At 39.3% G+C, this 20786-nt stretch overlaps 2 protein-coding genes across 2 annotated transcripts; one reads left to right on the top strand and one right to left on the bottom strand.

The window, feature by feature from the left end:
* Positions 1–2573: 2573 nt before the first annotated feature.
* On the bottom strand, positions 2574–6060 carry LOC126816544 (protein toll). Its single transcript, XM_050543195.2, has 2 exons — positions 5881–6060; positions 2574–5213 (listed from the first exon to the last, which is right to left on the bottom strand). The coding sequence occupies exon 2, from the start codon at positions 4894–4896 to the stop codon at positions 2974–2976; it is 1923 nt and encodes a 640-aa protein (XP_050399152.1). The 5' UTR covers positions 4897–5213; positions 5881–6060; the 3' UTR covers positions 2574–2973.
* An 11188-nt stretch (positions 6061–17248) lies between these two features.
* LOC126816548 (toll-like receptor 2 type-2) lies at positions 17249–19588 on the top strand. The gene has a single exon (XM_050543203.1). It carries the CDS (start codon positions 17616–17618, stop codon positions 19410–19412), a length of 1797 nt encoding a protein of 598 aa, XP_050399160.1. The 5' UTR covers positions 17249–17615; the 3' UTR covers positions 19413–19588.
* The last annotated feature ends 1198 nt before the right edge of the window (positions 19589–20786 follow it).

The raw sequence follows: 20786 nt of genomic DNA, 5'->3' as shown, positions 1-20786 counted from the left end.
GGGAAAATTCATCAGCGATGTGGAAAAAAAAACAAATTTTCTCACGATGGCTCCCGATGGTTTTGTCCCAAAAAAACGGAGTAGTTACTGGTGCTTCGGCTATGGTCATAAAGCTGATGGGAATGTCTCCCGAACAATTGTCGTGAATCATCGTGAATGGCTCCTAATCATCGGGGCAGAATATTCTTGCTCGGATATTTGTTAAGCCATCGGAACCATTAGGGTTTCGGGCTGTGTGTGTGTGTGGGGGGGGGGGGGCGCGCTCGAGAGAACTGCTATGTGTTCCCTACGTTTTGTCGGGAAAACTGGCTGGAAGGTATCCCCGGAGCTTTCCAGATCCACGGGGAAGCCCCACGGGTGCTTCCCTGGAGCTTCCTCGAAATATTTTTTTCCCCTATTCAAATATCTATAAAATTAGTTCTTCCGAGGCCAGCCGATGGATCCAAAGGGCTAGCGACGCCCCGAAGCTTCCCTGGGACGCCAGGTAACCTGTCCCCGACGCTCATAACTTTCCATCGGTTGTACATCCTCGAGGCAAATTTATCATTACCAATATTTATGTTAACAACTTATTTCAAAGACGTTTCAAAATCATGCTTCAAACCAAATTTGAAACAAATCTGTAAAAAAAAAAAAGAATTCAGAAAATGGGGAATAAATCGGAGCGTATCCAACATCTTTTGATCCTTCACACATATTTTAAGTTTTATCTATATCGGACAAAAATTGTGGCTTCTAGAGGGTCCACAAACTGTACATATTGCGTTAAAGGCAGGGGGCATAACGGAAGGCCCGATGCGTACCAAAATTTAACTCACCCCGGATCTTTTGATTCTTAACACATTTTAAAACTTGTTGCCTCTAGGACACCAAAAACGAACCCATCCAAGAACTTTTTAAGTTTCCTCTATTTCGGACATAGACTGTCGCCTCGTGCGGGAGCACAAACTTTGTACATATTTCACAGTTTGCGTAAAATGCAGGGGACATAACTCCAGAACCGAATGTCCGTTGTACACAATGTGGTCGCCTCGTACGGGACCAAAAACTTTGTACATATTTCACATTTTGCGTAAAATGCAGGAGACGTAACTCCCGAACCGAATGTCCGTTGTACACAATAATCGAAATCATCCAAGATCAGCGAAAACGAAAAGGTCATCAATTCGTGTGTACTTCTGACGCCAATCCGTAATGAGTGTTCGGCCAGTGAAAAACGTTACGCGTATGGAGCTGGATTTACGTAGGTATGCAAACGAATATGTTTCTTGTCTCATATTGAATTTTCCACCATTTTTCGAGGCTTTGTGTATATTGTTGATTGTGTAGAGTACGTAGAATGTGCTCAAAAGCAATATTCTGCTTAAGTTTTAGACATCTGCCAAAAAATCGATTGAAAACTTTGCTTTTATCGTACATAGGATTGCGAAACCGCGTGTCAGAGGATATGAAAACGAAAACGTAAACGAACATATGTTCGTTTTGGTGTTCGTTTTCGCACCGATGCGATAAATACTTCAGGAAGTGACGAAATAAGCGGATATAGATACAAATGCACCTAGCACAAACTGCAACAGAAATTATTTCTTTGGGAACTGTTCAGGTATGGTTAGCAAAAGCGGCCATTTACGGGATATTTGAGGTACACAAGCTCAAAACGCAACATGTCGTACAATCAGGGACAATAATCCATACGTGCCAATATCTAAAGTATAACGCGTCTCTATACCCTCTGAAATGCTGCTTCCCATGGCTCCCTGACTCATGCCCGCTTGTATTAACGCAACAATGCGTTCATGTGGCCATCCAGGCATAAATGTTTCCCTGCATCTTCCACTGATCTGTAATAAACCTACCTGTTTAAAAGTCACATTTTATACCTTCAACTGAACTGTAGGACGTATATTGACCCCAGCTTTTTAAAAGACACGTTAATTTTTACACTGTGATTTTCAACATACCCATTCTCTCGAATTCAATTTGCAGTCTGGGCATATTATGTCGTTGACCTATCCGTCCGTCCACAACTGGCTTGTTAACGCTATAAAGGGTACACTCTTTAGCGAATTTCTGTAAAATGTGTCGTGATGCATTGGGATCATGAGGACCCCCCAGTTCCGGAGTCCCCCGCGCCCCCTTTTCGAAGACCGCGTTAACGCGATAGACTTAACAGTTTTATACGAATTCGTTTAAATTTGGTGTCAAGCAAAAGGGTCACGAGAAGAAATAGCTGCTGGCTATTTGTTGCGCTTGAGATAACCGATCTGTGGTGCGTTTAGGCTCTCGTAAAAACACCAATTGCAAGATTAAAGACTATCTCTTTAAACATAAACTACAGTCATCCATTTATAATAGTGTTGCATTTCTATTTTATCCCAGTATATACCAAGATGTGTACTGGTCTTGACCCGGTTACTAGAAAGCAAACACGAAAAGAAATTGCATACATGCGTATGACTCCTTGAAACGCCGTTTGAATTCTACTCGGAAAGTATTACGCATTCAGAATAAGCCAAGTTTTAAAACCTGACACAGCGAAAATTGTTCACAAAGACAGAGGCAAAAATCCAAAATTTACCTGGAATGTAGTTTTTAAAATAGAACTATGAAAGATACATAAATAACCGAACAAAAAATTTCACAGATCATAAACATTTTGTTAAAGAACGGTATAACCCCTATTGTAATAATTGTAATTAATGTGTTTTGCCATTCAATAAAATCGGCATGTAGTTTTAAAAGTCTATGGATTTTGATTTCCATATGAATATAAGAGTCTGGTATGCGTTTATACCGTATAGAATATTATGAAGCATCACCACCGAAAACAAGCTTAAAAGCCATAAACAAGTTTGGAGAAATTATTAAAATGGAATGTCAATCCCTATTGTGATCAATAATATTTAAATAAACGTGAAGTATCTTCTCTCAAAAAAAAATCTGTAATATTTAAAATAATTTAATTAGACAGTCTTAAAAGTCTGTTTTAACCTCGACAATGGAAACCGCATTATCTGTTGTGCTATGGGTGTCATGTTCTGAGCCATTAACGTCATGCACACATCCCGAATCTGTGGAAACTTGGGTTTTTATGGAAACCAATGAATCGTATCTAACTAATTTAGATTTAATAGCTAACGAGTATCTCAGTCGATCTAAAAACATATTATCTTTAATGTCCAAATAGGTGAAAGTCCTTAAACAACGTTTCAGGGAAGTTGGAATCTCATCTTCAGGTATATCCTCGAGTTTCACCAGAATCAAATGTCGCCGTTTCTTCACAATGCTTTCGTTATAAGCCTGAGTGAATTCCTCCATTCCCCAGATGCTCTTTAGAAACGCCTTTGAGAGTATAACAATAGTGTGACGGCTGTTCTCTATACTGTATATGATATTGTCCAGGATGCTTTTCCCACCGATAAAATCTCGTTCGTGTAAACACAATTTGAAAGCCTGACATTTACTGTTGGATGGAGTCTCGATATTCTTTTGAAGATAATCGTGCACCCAGTCTCCATTCGCAGAACTATAGGATACGAAGGCTGTATATATCTTAGAGTCGGACTTGTCACCCATTTCACTTGGTATTAAGATACCAAATCTTGTATAAAGAATAATTTTGACCCCTTTTCTATATCGCACTAAAAGCACGATAAGAATGATTAAAATAGCGGCAACAATGGCCACTATAACGAGAGCTACAGTCAGATCAGCTGGGGGTATCGCACATCCCATATCATCTTTAGTCAAATATTGTAACATTTTACCACGAGCTGATGGCGGAGTGGAACAAGTCATATTTCTGATATATTTATATTTAAACAAATCACCAACAAACCAATCCTCGTCTTGAACTTGGTAAATAAATTCCCGTTTTATACAACTACAGTCCAAAGGATTATTTCGAATATCGACAAACATGAATGACAAATCTTGAATCCAATTCTTGATATCTTGAACAGCTATGCTAGTGATATTATTATTTCGTACATCAAGAACTGTGATGGTTTTCGTTAAACTGGATCGGTAATCGCGAAGTTTAACTTCTGAAATTTGATTACCACTAAAATCCATATATTCTAATTTCGGGTATTTCAGGTACCAATCATTCAAAGCCGGTGGAATTGCCGACCATACACTGTTAGAATAGTTCATACACCTGAGATTAGGATAATCGCCCATCTTCAGGGCTTCGAAATGGTAAGAGGTGGCAATTTCATCAAAGGATTCTTCGAGGTATTTGAGGTGCGGAAATGTGCAATCAAAACCCTCGTTAACCATGGCGTTCTGGTCCATCACGCTAAGGTCTGGTATTTGGTATGGCATTGTGTCATCCCCAAAATTTTCCACGTGAAAACGGAAAGATCTGAAAACTATTTTTCTCAAAGTTGTGTCATGACCACAGTTCCATTCATTAGATACATTTCTGAATTCGGTAATAGCTTGAAATAATAATGGTATGTTGATTAAATTAACAGAGTTAATAACAGCTAGTGTTTGGAGGGTATCCGATGTTCCTTCTAATTCCTGGTTATTCCAGTCGCTCATAAAATCATAAATAACACAATCTTGTACCATAAGACCCACTAGTCCCGTTATTTTCATAGGCCAGGTCATAGAGATATTCCCACCACTAAAACACTCAATGCTGACATTAACAGTTAGCTCCGGAAGATATCGAGTAAATCGATTCAAATGTTTTAAATTGATAATAACAGGATCGTTCGGCCCCAGGTAACAGAATAGATTAGCCCGATTTGTTTCTGTGTTGTTGTTTATGCTGCTACTGCACACCGAAGACCACGATGTGGGAAAGTAGTCTGTTGACAAAGAACAGGTGATGGTAGAGATCATGGAATATAAAACGATCAAATGACTTTGTACGGATTTTCCCATTGTGTCGAAGTTGATAGTTGACAATATTTATAACAATATGCTGTTGCATGAATTCAAAACCAAACGCATACACGAAACGTTAAACATCATCTTCACGCTGCAAAGTGACTTTACGCAAAAAAATCTTCGATCTAGTCTTCCATGTCAATTGCCGTTGGATATTAGCCCATTTCTATGGGGTTATATACATGTACATGATTATAAATGTATGCACAATATTGTATGTGATTTTCTGCACATAAACTTCAGGCAGTAAATAGATAAAGATATGTCTTTAGTTCAGCTCTAAAACCCCGCACCATACCTCTGTACACACCCTGTAAAAAGATAGCAAAACATTAAAATGTATTTAGGTCTATCTCGTTAACGTTAGGGTTACAATGGCTGCAGTGTCCTTTCAAACTTAAATAATAAGTTAACATTGAGGTCTCGTGATGTCTTATTCTCAACCCTTTCAATATATTTTTACATGTATTTAAAGCTTCACACTGAGTTTATTTGTATGTTGCTTAATGCATTTTAACATGTCCCTATCTCTATATGTTGACTTAAATATTAATGCAATAACTCTCTAAAGACAGGATTTACATATTGAAATATCCCTGACTGTACCATGGTATTATTTATTCGTAAATAATAAATATATCCATGAATATAAAAGATTATTGTCAATGATTTTATTTAGTCCAACCTCATTTTTACGTTTTATTATATTGGGTTTTCACTCACCACGACAGTGAAGCGTGTCTTGCAAGAAGCAAGGTATGTTTACATTTTCACCCATCATATTTTATTATACTTATATAATATGTATGTGTTTGTCATTATAACTATGTATATACACACATTTTGCATTGATGATATATATATACATGTATACAAATTATTTAGGGAGAGGGCTTTTACATAGGATAAGTCTGTTCCCCAATCCCATTCAGACAACCTGAATATAAATATTGTTTTAAAAAAAAAAGGTATGTTTACTTTTGATCGTTGTTGCTGAATTTGTCAACCAGTTTGGGTATTTGACCACTAGTTATTTCACCATTAGATTTTTAATTGCATTATTCCCAAGAATGTTATTTCCACGCACCCAATGATCAATACTGTTTAAGTGTCTACCGCTTGAACTCTCAATATGTCCCGATTTATTCCAGCTGGGAGTGGAACAGCCGAGAAGTGTGAAGGAATCTACGGAATAGCAGACTACAGTCTAATTTCGATCATCAGAAGACGGACTTGATACTGAACTTAACGGCTAAAAATCGCAGCTTGTCTGGAAGTTGAAAGACAGCATCGGATCCTTCGGTAATACGTACACTCTGAATTACAAAAGTTCCACAAAATGATCACAGTTGATTCCCAACATATAAACACTAAATGGACACCAACTACACCCAACAAGTAGAGTGACACTCATGTCTTGTCTCGTATAAATAGATAATTGAGAACCTACGAGCATTAGCGTTCGCCCTGTTAACACCTGTGCTCCAGTGATCCAGTATCCCAGTTATCCAGTCTTATAGTGCTCCAGTTATCCAGTGTTCCAGTATTCTATTCACCAGTTTTCCAGTATTCTATTCAACAGTTTTCCAGTATTCTATTCACCAGTACTCCAGTATTCTATTCACCAGTACTCTATTCACGATGAACCCTATAATCAAAACTTACGAAGTCCCCGAAGATGAGACCAGCAGGGTGTCCTACCACGTGGCGGTTAGTAGCACAGAGAGATTGACCGACAGGTCTATCTTGAAGTGCCTGATCGACCTGCTCGGCAAGTGGGACGATATATTAACAATATATCAGGTTAAAGAAGAATGGCATGTCCACGTGAAGACGAAAGAGGTCAAAACCACACTACTAGAAAAAGAAAGCCACACCTACATGGGGATAGAATACAGATTCTTCAGACGATTCTCGAAAGTAGTAACCCTCACCGTATATGACTTTCCAGTCTCTTACTCAGACGACTATTTCCATAATATTATGACCGATATTGGGTACGTCAGATCCTTCAAAGACCAAAGACTGCCGGGCACTAGAGTTTACAAGAGAGTAAGAGAGGTGGAAATAGAAATCAAGACGGAGGAAATGAAAAATATTCCACAGATAATAGTTCTGAAGACCCCTCACGGAGATGCCAGAGTCCGAGTCGTAACACCAGGCCAAGCTTCTCCATGCTTCCGATGCGAGAAGTTGGGCCACTCACGCAAGGAGTGCCCTCTTCGAGGCCCAGAAAGGGATAAGAACAAACGGCCAGCACAACACCCAGTCCCAGAAGCAACAAAGCCAGTCGAGGACAGTAAAACAGTGATCGAAACAGTAACCCAGTCACCGCCAGTAACACAGTCTCCACCAATAGAACCAAAGGCACCGAAACGAAGAAGAGAAGAGGGAGGTAGAACAGCAGCAAAAGAAACAAACTTCGAATTTACAAAGCCAAGACCACCTGCAATAAAAATAATATATGAGAGCAGCTTTAACATCCAAGAATGCAGCTACCATCCCTCAACCTCAACACCTCTTGAGATCAGCTTCGATCCAAACATTGACAGTCTCATCGCTAAAAAAAAAAAAAAAAAAAAAAAAAAAAAAAAAAAAAAAAAAAACACGTGATTGTCTGCGATATCACCTCGGTGGAAGCGGACGTAAAATACAACAAACTACTACCTACGAGCAAACTGCAAGTAATAAATTATAATTAAACGGCATAAAGCTCTAATTCAGTATTATCCAGAGTCTTCAAAAAATGATTATGTGCTTTTTGACCCATTTTCGCCTATTTTAGGTTCCAAAGAATAGAGATTTAGGTCTTTTAAATTTTGTCAGTAACTTAAAATTCAATATGAATTTGAACTGTGAAACAAACAACCAATGAAATAATAGGCAACACGAATAAAACAAAATATGATAATACTAATAGGAAATACCACAATAAATTTCCCAATAATTAAAGATTTCTACAGGAGTATCAGCTTCAAAGTTTTCTTACTTCTTCTGTAAAGAACTGCTAAATGTGTTCTCGAAATATTATTATGTGTATGCATTATGTTAAATAAGAGAACCAATACAAATAGTGTGCAAATTGGAGTTATGTCCCTTGATCTGCACGCAAGCGATGTTTCTGAAAATAGAGACTTTTGGCAAGCGGATTTTTCCCATCCGTATCCCGTATCCGTATCGTATACGTGATACGTTGCGTCAATGTAGTTTTAGAGTTTTGGCAGATTTTAGCAATTTTTGGTTTCACTAATGTATCATTTCAGAAAGTTTAGCCCGTAGATCAACCAATATGCAGACAGGCGGGAAAAATATAAAAATTCCGAGAAAAACCCATCAAAAATAATGATTAAATTCCAGTCGTTATCACTGTTAAAATCACATCAAATATACCTCTTCGTGTTCTAGGATACACATAGATTCATAAAAACGCTATGATGCAACATTTCAGCGTCTAAAAGTAGCAAAAAAGACGGTAAAAAGACGACAGTGTTATACGGACCATTTCCGTATGAAAGCCGTTCCATACGTGCTGTCGTATCCGTGTGCCGTATCACGTATGAGAAATACACAGACATTGATGACGTCACACGCAAAATCCATACGGATACGCGATACGGACCAGGAAATTGCGCTTGCCAAAAGTCTCTATTGTATACTAACCGCGTATGGTAGATGGACAGTCGGTGCATTGTCAGCAAGCATGATAGCCGGGGCAGCATGCAGGAGAAAATGTCATCGGGTCGCTGTAACAACAGCATTGTCAATGAATATATTAGGTTTGATTGCGTTCTACAGACCTAACCAAGGAGTTATTCGATGCCCAAATCCGCCATCAGTGCCCAATACACTCAAGAAGACATGGGAAGGCCAGTCATTAGCATAAACAGATCGACCGACTCTCCAGGGAACTCGTTCCTCTCCTTACTTTGCAGCAAGCCAGACCATACTGGCATTGGACAGCGGAGAAATATGGATACTTTCCCCTGGGTATTTACCTTGTATATTCGCACCGGTCACTCACACTGACCAACACTGCTAGTACGAATCCCAATTCACGTAATTGTCCGTTTCTTAACGCAAACGTTTCGGCAATAGCCTCCAATATACACCTCGAATGTCCTGGTGCTGAACATATGGTTGTTGACCCCTCATTTTGTCCCCTGAGAGCAACTTTTGTGAACATTGGCAGCAGCTAATTTGCATATTTAATCAACTCATATTTTAGTATACATATTTTTGAATATGGCACTCAAAAGAATTTGCGGTTCATCATGATCTTTTACATAGATATTCGCTGAATGGGGCTTATTCGAGATGCCAATATGACAAAAAATATTATTATCTATTCGGTTGCTTGGCATGTAAAGCATGTAAAAACGAATTATTCTATTAAAATGATTACGTTGTAGAATTCCAGCATGTGCATAACTAGAAAATATATTATTAATCTATTCAATTGATACCAACAATATAATGTACAGTGGCATCGTGTCGGTAATTCCGATGGAGTTCCGCTACATTTATTTAAGAAAGTTACTACAATGTGCCCACCGTTTATGTATATAATACATACATGTATATGTGCTTCACAAAATATTAGAATTACACACAAAAATATGCTGTTATTACCATTTCATGAATAGTGTTCCCATATGTTGCATCTCTCACTGTGCCAATAATTTTCCCTCATTTTTGAGTCGGGCTTTGAAGACGTATAATGTTAGTAACTTTGAATAATATATAAATGGCAGAATAATGGCACATTTGGTTGTTAATGACTCGCTAAAAAACTAGTTGAATTTTAACTAGTTGAATAGGAAACGAAAGCACAGCTGTCAATCTCAAACTCTTCAAGATTCTTTGATTTGGATAGGAAACGAAAGCCTATAATATATAATATGGAAGCCTATTGCGGCCATTTCAGAATCTCGACTTCTCGCCGCGAGAACACGAGAAGACGAGAAGTCGAGGGCGAGAACACGAGTAGACGAGAATACGAGGAAATAGGGCGAGAATAAAGGATCTCGCCCCGAGAACACGAGATTATTTTCACCTCGACTTCTCGCTCCCTCCTGTTTTCGCCTTTGAAAAACCACGTGTTCTCGCACTCTCGCCCTCGACTTCTCGTCCTCGACTTCTTGCCCTCGACTTCTCGTCTTCTCGTGTTCTCGCCTTTGAAAAACCTCGACTTCTCGCTCCCTCGCTCCCTCGCCTTTGAGGTAATCTCGTCCTCTAGTGTTCTCGCTCCCTCGCTTCGTCACATCGACTTCTCGTCTGCTCGTGTTCTCGCCTCGGAAGTGCAGTTTATACGCGTGTCCACTGACTACCGTATCGGTATTTATATTTGTACATTGATTATAATAAACGGAAATGTTTGAAGTTCTAGAAAATTTAATAGTCCTAAACAATTTTAATCTCTTCTTGCACAGATAGTATTGTATTCTGTAATCGATTTTAAGTCTTCAGTCGAATCTTTCTTTGCTCTCTAACTTCAATAACCTTCATCGAGTTTTTTGATGCATGGACTTGTCAGTGGTGTAGGACGGAGGGCCTGACAAGGAACAACGTATAGTCGTTCGGATGGAATACAAATAATCGAGATCCCGTGTCCGGAATCTAAACGAAGTGGGGGATACGGTGGCTCAGTGAGTAGGACGTTTACTCTCTAACTTCATCAAAGTGCATAGAGATTTTTCTGGAGATGTCTTCACTTGTCAGTTGTGTAGGATGGAGGACGGATAACGTGTAATCGTTCAGATGGGGAAAAAAACCGGGGTCCCGTGTACACATTAGCGTCTGTCATTGATTCAAGTGGCTCGGTTTCGATTCGTCGCTTGAACGTGACAATGATTAGGATCGTCTGTCCAATCGTGTGCATTTATCCGGGTTTTCCGGGTTTCCCCCACTGCTAAAGACCCCTAAACGCAAGCAAATTATTGAAATAAAATTGTTAGTCCCGGAATGACCTGGTTTGTGTCGAGTCTATCTCTCTCTCTTTCACACTCATTGGTGTCCACGTACAAGAACCCTTTACCGTTAGAATTCGAATTAGGAGTAGGCCCTCGTAGCACACTGCATGACGTACATTCGCTTTAATTAGCTAGTTGGAGAAGAACAGAATAGGTTTTGGTAGCCGAATGGTTAACGCGTTCGCGATTGATCATAAGGACTGTAATTGAATCAACTGGCGGGGTATCGATTCCCCGCTTGTACGTGTCAAGGGATAGGTCGCCTGTCGATCCTGAAAGTGTACAGTCTGGTAGTTGATTCTGTGAAATAAATAACATTTTTCCACCAAGGCTCATTTAGGTGGTTTTGATGCAGCCTGGACGTATCCTTTGATTAATAAACTCCAAAAGTTTTTCCCGAATCCGGGTCATGGATCTTTGAGGTGATATCTATATAAATAAAATCAAGTTGTGTATGTATGCACGTATGTATGTATGGATGTTCGCCCATCACGCTTCGTGGCCATAAGAACTTTGCGGTGATATCTATATAAATAAAATCTAAGTGGGTATGTATCTTTGTATGTCGCCGCGCTCCACTCACACATTATTATGTGGTATTAAATTAACCAGCATCACAACACGAATGTTTTTGGCCATTGAATTTGGGCCCCAGGCGAAGTACGCTTCGTTGCCACGATCCACCCCAACATATCTCGTATCAAATTAAAAAGCACTAAAAACGTGAATGTTTTAGGCCATCGAATCTGGGCCACGAACGAATTGTGCCTCGGGCGAATTTGGTTCCGTGCGAATTTGGGCATTGCCCCCCCCCCCCCCTGGCAAATTTGAGCTACGGGCGAACTTGGACCAAGAGCGAATTTAGGTCACGGGCGAATTTGGGCCCGTGTAGAGCCGGGTATCCTACGAGTAATTTGATAATGCATCATAGAATGGTATACAGAACAGTGGTATGTTCATAACTTATTCATCCGTTAATTCGGGGGGTTGGATGGCTGAATGGTTAGCGTGAGCGCGCTGTATCATAAAGTCTGTCATTGAGTCGACTGGCGTGGTTTCGAATCCCCGGTTGTACGTGGCAAGGAGTAGGGTCGCCTGTCCAACCTCGTGGGTTTTCTCCGGGGCCTCCGGTTTCCTCCCACTGCTAAAGACCCCTACGCGCAAGCGAATTATGTAAATAAAGTTAAACCATATGTTAGTCCCGAAATGACCTAGTTTGTGTCGAGTGGACGTTAAACCCCATTTCTCTCTCTCTCTCTCATCCGTTAATTCGAAAACATAAACCTTGGAGCCACCAAAGCTAGTTAAGAAGTTATTATGGGCGCAGTGAGCCTAAAATAACCCGATTTTCCCATATTTGTGGTATGTTTATGGTATTTGTGGTATGTTTATGGTAGTATATGTCGACAAAACAGCAAAGGAGGCTTCTGAAATTTTGCAGTCTAGTGGTTTATTCTGTGAAATATTAAGCATGCTGCCACCAAAGCTGGTTTGAATACTTTTTGATGCAGGTACACTTTTCTGCGTGCTCACTTAGTTTAGTGTGCGTCATTTTAATGTGTGTACAGTAATGACTTAATGTGGTTATTTTTGGTCTAGTGCTTATATTATGTATTAATGTGTTTAAAAACGTTATTTTCTAATACAAAGGAAACAATTATTATCGGTTTTTGTTGACGTTCGAAATGAAAATGAAATGAGAGGAGGGGGGGGGGGATGGGGTTGAACGTCCACTCGATAAATCAAGCAATTTACAGTTTTTTTTAGCGTGAGGGGGGCCTGAAGAAAACCCACAAGGTTGGAAAGATGACCCTACTCCATATCACATATAAGCGGGGGATCGAAACAGAGTCCCCCCCCCCCCACACACACACACACCACCACCACGCCAATGTATACACGAGACCTCGGTTTTTCATGGCATCCGAACGACATGCTGTCCCCATGCCTTCCGTCCTACACCACTGACAAGGGGGATACATCGCCAGAAAATGTCCGATGAACTTTGATAAAATGAAATGAAATAGGGTTTAACGTCCTACTGTTCTGCTCCGATTGGGCTAATGAAGACGGACATACGCCATACAGTGTGCTATGAGGAAAATTGTGCCCAGGCAGCGGCACCAAGGCCTCTGCTTATATCGAATTCAAACTGCCAATTACGTGCACGCCAATTGATAGCCCCGGTTTTTCGTCCCATCCGAACAACTAGACAGCTGTCCTTACTAAGCCCTCCACCCTGTACCACTGACAAGGGGAAACCACGTCGGAAAACCCCGATGAATTTTCTCGGCCAATGCAGGGATCGAACACGTGACCTCCAGTTTAGTAAGCCAGCTTCTTACCCACTTAGCCACCGTGGCTCCGAACTTTAATGATGTTAGAGAGCAAACCTACTACTCACTGAGCCACCCCAACTCCCACTTCATTTCGATTCCGGACACGGGACCTCGTTTTTTTTATGCTATCCGAACGACTATACGTGGTCCCTTGCGAGGGCTTTCCTCCTACACCACTGAAGTAAGAGAGCAAACGTCCCACTCACTGACGCACCGTAGCTCCTACTTCATTTAGATTCCGAAAATGGGACCTCGGTTGTTTTTATTCCATCCGAACGATTATATGTTGTCTCTTGCCAGGCTCTCCGTCCTACACCACAAGATGAACTTTGATGAGGTTAGAGAGCAAACGTCCTACTCACTGAGCCACCGTAGCCCCCACTTCATTTCGATTTCGGACAAGGAACCTCGTTTTTTATATACCATTCAAACGACTATACCACTGACAAGCAGGAACCCCGACTGAAAAATCCAGGAGAACTTTGATGAAGTAAGAGAGCAAACGTCCTACTCACTGAGCCATCGTAGCTCACACTTCATTTAGATTCCGGACACGGGATCTCGGTTATTTGTATTCCATCGCCAGAAAAATCACGATGAACTTTGATGAAGTTAGAAAGCAAACGTCCTACTCACTGGGCCACCGTAGAGCCAACTTCATTTCGATTCTGGGCACAGGACCTCGTTCTTTTAATCCCATTCGAACGATTATACGTTGTCCCTTGTCAGACTTAACATCCAACAGCACTGACAAGTCCACGCATCAAAAAACACGATGAAGGTAATTGAAGATAGAGACCAAAGATAGATTCGACTGAAGACTTAAAATCGATTACAGAATACAATGCTATCTGTGCAAGAAGAGATTAAAATTGTTTAGGACTATAAATTTTCTAGAACTTCAAACATTTCCGTTTATTATAATCCATGTCCAAATATAAATGCCGATACGGTAGTCAGTGGACATGCTTATAAACTGCACTTCCGAAGCGAGAACACGAGCAGACGAGAAGTAGAGATTGTGACGAAGCGAGGAAGCGAGAACACGAGAGGACGAGATTAACCCAAAGGCGAGGGAGCGAGGGAGCGAGAACACGAGAAGTCGAGGGCGAGAAGACGAGAAGTCGAGGGCGAGAGTGCGAGAACACGCGGTTTTTCAAAGGCGAGAACACGAGGGAGCGAGAAGTCGAGGTGAAAGTAATCTCGTGCTCTCGGGGCGAGATCCTCGTATTCTCGCCCTATTTCCTCGTGTTCTCGTCTTCTCGTGTTCTCGCCCTCGACTTCTCGTGTTTTCGTCCCCTCGTGTTCTCGCCCTCGACTTCTCGTCTTCCCGTGTTCTCACCCTCGACTTCTAGCGGCGAGAAGTCGATGCCCCCTAATAATTTGCCTTTGATGCCCTCGCCATGATCCGTCACTGGATGTGAGAAACTCGTAAAGATACCATCTATCAACAACCACCGATGAGTTCCTTTATAATATTTTCCGTGAATACCGAGAACAATGAATGGCAAAGATGTCTTTGAATATTACGTAAGGAATAAGTTTGGTGTTTTCGAGGTAGATGAATCCATTTTCGTACATATTTTGGCGATTAAGTGGTTCGCCTGTGTCAATATAAGAGGAAATAAAATTAGGGATTTACATTTTCCGATTAGGGATTAATGATACTCCTGCCTTATACCTAATACGATGACATTCATCCAGCATCATTTAAATTTCATTTGGTCTATCAATTTAAACTGAGTAAAAACAAGTAACAGTGATTACTAATAGTAATGAAATTTGTCGTTCAAATGGGTACTTCTTTACTCAAAATATTCTGTCTTTAGGATTTCTTTCTAACTACATATGATCATTTATGAGTGGTGACCTGACAAAAATGTGCCAGAGCAGACGAAAGCCATTATGAAAATATGAAAATGGTCTAATTTTTAAAAGGGCACAAGGCACAAGCGGTTACCATGCAAGATACGCCCACATTTTGCAAGAGATGGACAGAGAACGAGTTAAAAAAAATAATGTGATTTTTAGTATAACAATCTGGGGCCATAATCCAGGAAGATATTGTCCTTTATGTGCAAACATCGAAGTGAATCGAGATCTTTGTGTTATGAACATACATTTCAAGTTTCATCAAAATCGGATAAACATTGTGACCTCTAGGGGGTCCACAACCTTCGTATTACATAGTTTTACACAATTTTGTTGGGCAGTTTCATTTCAATTTTCCTGAAATTCGAATTCAACCTTTATTATGTTGGAATGGTTATATATTTAAACGTTTTTTTTAAAATAAAAAATGTCACCTCTAGAGAATCTGCAAGCTAAAAATGCGATTTTTCGAACAATCAGGGGCCATACTCCAGGAAGTTACGTTCGGATATGCGCGATTATCAAAAGGAACCAAGATCTTAGTGTGTAACGGGGATATATTCACACCTTTTTTTAAATCGGATAAAAATTGTGACCTCTAAATTTTGTACAATCAAGGGCCATAATTAAGGAAGTTACGATCCGATATGCGCACATATCGAAAGGAACCAAGATCTGTAGGTTATAAACATATATTTCAAGTTTCATCAAAATCGGATCAAAATTGTGACCTCTAGAGGGTCCACAACCTTGATATACCAGATGTTTACATTATTTGCGCACGGTGGGCGGCCATTTTGTCTGCCAGTTTTGGTTTGATATTCATGAAATTCGAACTCAACCAACAACGGTGTAACGATTATATATTCGAACGTTTTTTTAAATCAGATAATAATTCTGACCTCTACAGGGACAACAAGCTAAACATGCGATTTTTCGTACAATCATCGACCATAATTCAGGAAGTTACGATACGATATGCGCGAATATCGACAGGAACCAAGATTTTTGGGTTATAAACATGCATTTCAAGCTTCATCAAACTCGGGTGAAAATTGTGACCTCTAAAGTGTCCACAAGCTAAAAGCGTGATTTTTGGGCCATAATTCATACGGTTTCGATCCGATACATGCCAATATAGAAAGCAGCGGAGATCTTTTGGAGATTAACCTATATTTCAAGTTTCGTCGAAATCGGATAAGAATGGTGGTCTGTAGAGTGTCCACAAACAATCTTGGACGGACAGACGGACAGGGGCGACGACAATATACGTCCATATGATAATGTATCGATAGGAAGCTCTTTCAGTTTCCAACAAAATGAGTTTATGCACTCACCCACCCCAGTTTAATATGCTGTTTATGCAGTTAAAGGGGAAAAATACGTAGTATTTACCAGCACTTATCATTCACCCTTTGCCACTAAGTGAAAACAAGTGATATACACGTGTGAAAGAGTCGACCTTATATAAGGTGACTGCTTTTAGATTTGTGTTATTATTCAATTGATTTAAATTAATAAAACTTATATAGCTATAACACATAAAGCCGACTTAATGTTCGCTATTCACACCCGTGTATAAATAAATATTGCTGTATCACTTACAAAACAGCCATCGTGTATAAACTGTGTTGTACTTTATTGTACGCTTTCAATCCAATAATCACATGTATGATCTACAAAGTAATTAACTGATCATAAACCTTTTTTTTTAACATACAAAGAATACCCAACCCTCCCTGACGCCAATATTGTTTTTTTATAATCGTTCGTTGTAAATATTATTCTTAACTCTGTGAGTATGTACATTGGACTAAAAAATGAGACATAGATAAAGTTAGTTGCCGGAGGCGATATATTTGACACCATAATTAGTTGCTTTTTTTATGTTATATATATATATGTATGTTATATGTTTGTGAACAGGACATAGTAGTTAATGCGAACCGTACATTATACTTCGGAAAAATAGACTATTTACTTCATTTTCTCATATACAATTTGTTGTGGGTTGTTAGCCATGTCAAGTTTATTTTTCATTTGGATATGCTTGTGTGTTAGTGCTTTCTGAAAGGGGGGTTGTGTTAGAATTGAACTATCTTTTCCTGAAAACATTTTTTGTTGTTGTTCATCTTATTCTTCTCTAATCTTGTGTACACGGACGACGTGTATGCATGCAATGATTGATGAATGACAAAAACAATATTCAAGTAGAAATGAAGACAAGACCTAATTAATGTGTTTTTATTTTTGTTCTTTTTTCTGCTTCACTGGTTTTACTATGTGGATGATATATACCATGCAGGAGGCAGCAATGACTTTGATGGATATCTTCTTAAGTGTCGTCGTGTGAGTAAAAAAATAGCTAGGAACCCCATTATTCATTTTAATAGAATTATACAACAATATAATTTGTTAGGAAAATTCACTGTAGTCAGTTGGTTTCGGGAAAGACACTCGTGTATACAAAACAGTTATTGAGAATGTTGTGTTATGCAATTTAGAGAATTGAAACTGGCATTCAGATTAAAAAATGAAGTGGAGCCAGTTATTCAAAGCTAAACTAGCTGTATTTATAGCGTTGTGTACAGTATCATCATCACATCGGACATATCCACCATCTTGGATTGAAGTCTGCAAAGTGACAAGAACTGTGGATAGAGAATCGAAACATATAGAGTTAAACTGTTCGCTTAGTGGTAATGACCAAGTAACCATTGTCCTTAAACATTTAAATGATTACACGTCAAATCTAACAGAAGACATTTCTTACAGTGCAAATTTTCATTGCACTGGCGCTGGAAATCTGTCCATGTCCTTGCCTATGAAGATAGAGAAATTAGTGAAACTAAAGATTGAAGGCTGTAGTGTGCGGGATTACTTCAACGATTGGAACAATGCTGAAATGGATAACAGGACTGATAGTTTAGAATCACTGACTATTATTAACTCAGATATTGTTATCGACCCCATTGTTCTTTTTAGCAGTCTTAACAATGTGCAAAACATTACTAAGGAATTTACCTGTGGTCACGATGCAACCATTAAAAAGATAACCAGAAGAAACATGACCATGTCTTTTATTATCCGAAAAGAACTCTTAACTGAAACTACTTCCGGGCCACAGATGGACCAGGTACAACTTATCAATGATGTGTTAGATTATAAACCCATTTGCAGGTATCTCCATTTGGAAGAACTTGAAGATTCCCATGCTAACACCATGGTTGTCTATCACGTCAGAGTTGTGGGTCAAAATTCCAAATTTCCAGTTTTGAAATATTTAAATTATTCTCATAACAATTGGAAGGAAATATCGGAAACCTTGTTAGATTGGAGACTAACGTTCCCGCAACTGAAATACCTAGATCTTAGTTACAATAAAATCACGGATGTTCCAATGAAAAATAGATTCGACGTTGAACCGGGTGAGGATACTATCATTGATGTAACGCATAACAATATAACTGTGCTTACTGTTAAAGATCTGGTCGATTGGTCAATGTTGGAACGAATGTTCATTGATATTAGGAATAATCCTTTGGACTGTGATTGTTTAAAACAGGAATTTATTTACCAGGTTCAAGATGAGGATTGGTTTGTTGGTGATTTGTTTAAATATAAATATATCAGAAATATGACTTGTGCCACTCCACTTTCAGCTCGTGGTAAAATGTTACACTATTTGACTAAAGAAGATATGGGATGTGCGATACCCCCAGCTGATCTGACTGTAGCTCTCGTTATATTGGCTATTGTTGCTTTTTCGGTGGTTGTAATAATTATTCTAATTGCACGATATAGAAAGGAAATCAAAATAATTATTTATACAAGATTTGGTGTGCTGTTTCCCTGGGATGTGGATGATAAAAAGGAGTCTAAACGCTACGATGCATTCGTTTCATACAGTACGGCGGATGAGGATTGGGTTTATGATGTACTCCAGAATACTTTGGAACAACCGAAAGCCAAAGGAACCAAGCCATTTGAATTATGTCTTCATCAAAGAGATTTCCTTGGTGGCAAAACCATTTTGGATAACATCATTGACAGTATTGAGAACAGTCGACATTCTATCGTCATCTTGTCTAATAACTTTATTCAGAGTATATGGGGGATGGAAGAATTTAAACAAGCTTACTATCAGAGTATTGTGAAGAAGCATCGTCATTTAATCATTGTCAAGTATCAGGAAGTCCCAGAAAGCAAAATGGATCCTATATTGAAACGTTGCCTTAAAACGTTTACCTATTTGGATGTTAAAGACAATATGTTTATGGATCGACTGAGGTTTTCGCTCGTCGTGAAAAACCAGGCAAATAAAAAGTAATTTATAATATACTGACACATTACTATAAACCCATTTATTGTTTAAAGCTTTAATCGTATTACCAAAGAATAATTATAAAATGTGCTTGCAAAGAACTGTTTCATTAAAAAAAATAATGGGCAATTGTTATATTAAACACTGGGAATATGGATATCTCTGCCCGATTTGCGATTTATATTAAAAAAGGGAAGTTTATTCATTATTTAATTTCCTTTAGTAGTAACCAGTATTTGTTAGTTGAATAACAAACTGATTAAAATCATATGCTTCGTTTTATTTTTGATGCACTGGGCATCTGAAAGATCACATAAACTGTCAATATTGTGGGGGATTTCAGGAAGATGCATAATTAAGAGTGACTCTTGTTTGGATTAGCGGTATATTCATTTACTATTAATGACAAGTGGACAGTAAGGCCGATTGACCCCGCCCCCTAAAGTTTGAACATTCTACCTCAACAGAGAGAGAGAGAAATGGGGTTTAACGTCCACTCGACACAAACTAGGTCATTTCGGGACTAACATATGGTTTAATTTTATTTCAATAATTCGCTTGCGCGTAGGGGTCTTTAGGAGTGGGAGGAAACCGGAGGACCCGGAGAAAACCCACGAGGTTGGACAGGCGACCCTACTCCTTGTCACATACAACCGGGGATTCGAAACCACGCCAGTTGACTCAATGACAGGCTTTATGATACAGCACGCACGTGCTAACCATTCGGCCATCCAACCCCCTCTACCTCAACAACAATCGGAGTTATTGTCTCCCACAATTTCAACCGATCAGCTTATCTCTGCTTAGACAAAGCAGTAAAGGTTAATCAGAAAATTAATTTATGAACATCTGCACCAAGTTCGAGTTTTTGACTCCCAAAATGTATAATGGACAGACAGAGATAGGCTGGCAGACAGACGAAGGTATTTTAAATATTTTTGCCCAGTATGTACGCCTAGTCCATTGTATAGTACAAAAAGTGGCCATGGTTCTACAAGGTCTGAATGTCCAAAGGTCCGACAAATTATAGGAAACCCAACTGACTGTGCCCAAATATTATATTAAGTATCCGCCCACCCTATCGCTTGTTTGCTGCACGTGATGTCGGCGATGAACGGATTCGGGTATGCGGCTGTTGAATTCATCTATTTTATGACTGGTCTCGGTCTTTATTTGTTTATCCATAAATTGCCGAACTTATTCAATTCAAACGCTTAAAACAGTTAATTAATGTCCCATCATTGAATCAGATATCCCGTCTAGAAATAAACCATACAAATTCCAATTTAAACTATTAACAAATCAAAACAATGGAAGTGGCTCATTTATTGTCATATGGTAACATGCTGAGAAAAAAAATCATGCTGAAACGACGCGAGG

The sequence above is a fragment of the Patella vulgata genome, chromosome 3 (genome assembly GCF_932274485.2).
Source record: "Patella vulgata chromosome 3, xgPatVulg1.2, whole genome shotgun sequence".
Lineage (NCBI taxonomy): Eukaryota > Metazoa > Mollusca > Gastropoda > Patellidae > Patella > Patella vulgata.
This window is presented reverse-complemented; position numbering and strand designations above follow the sequence as displayed.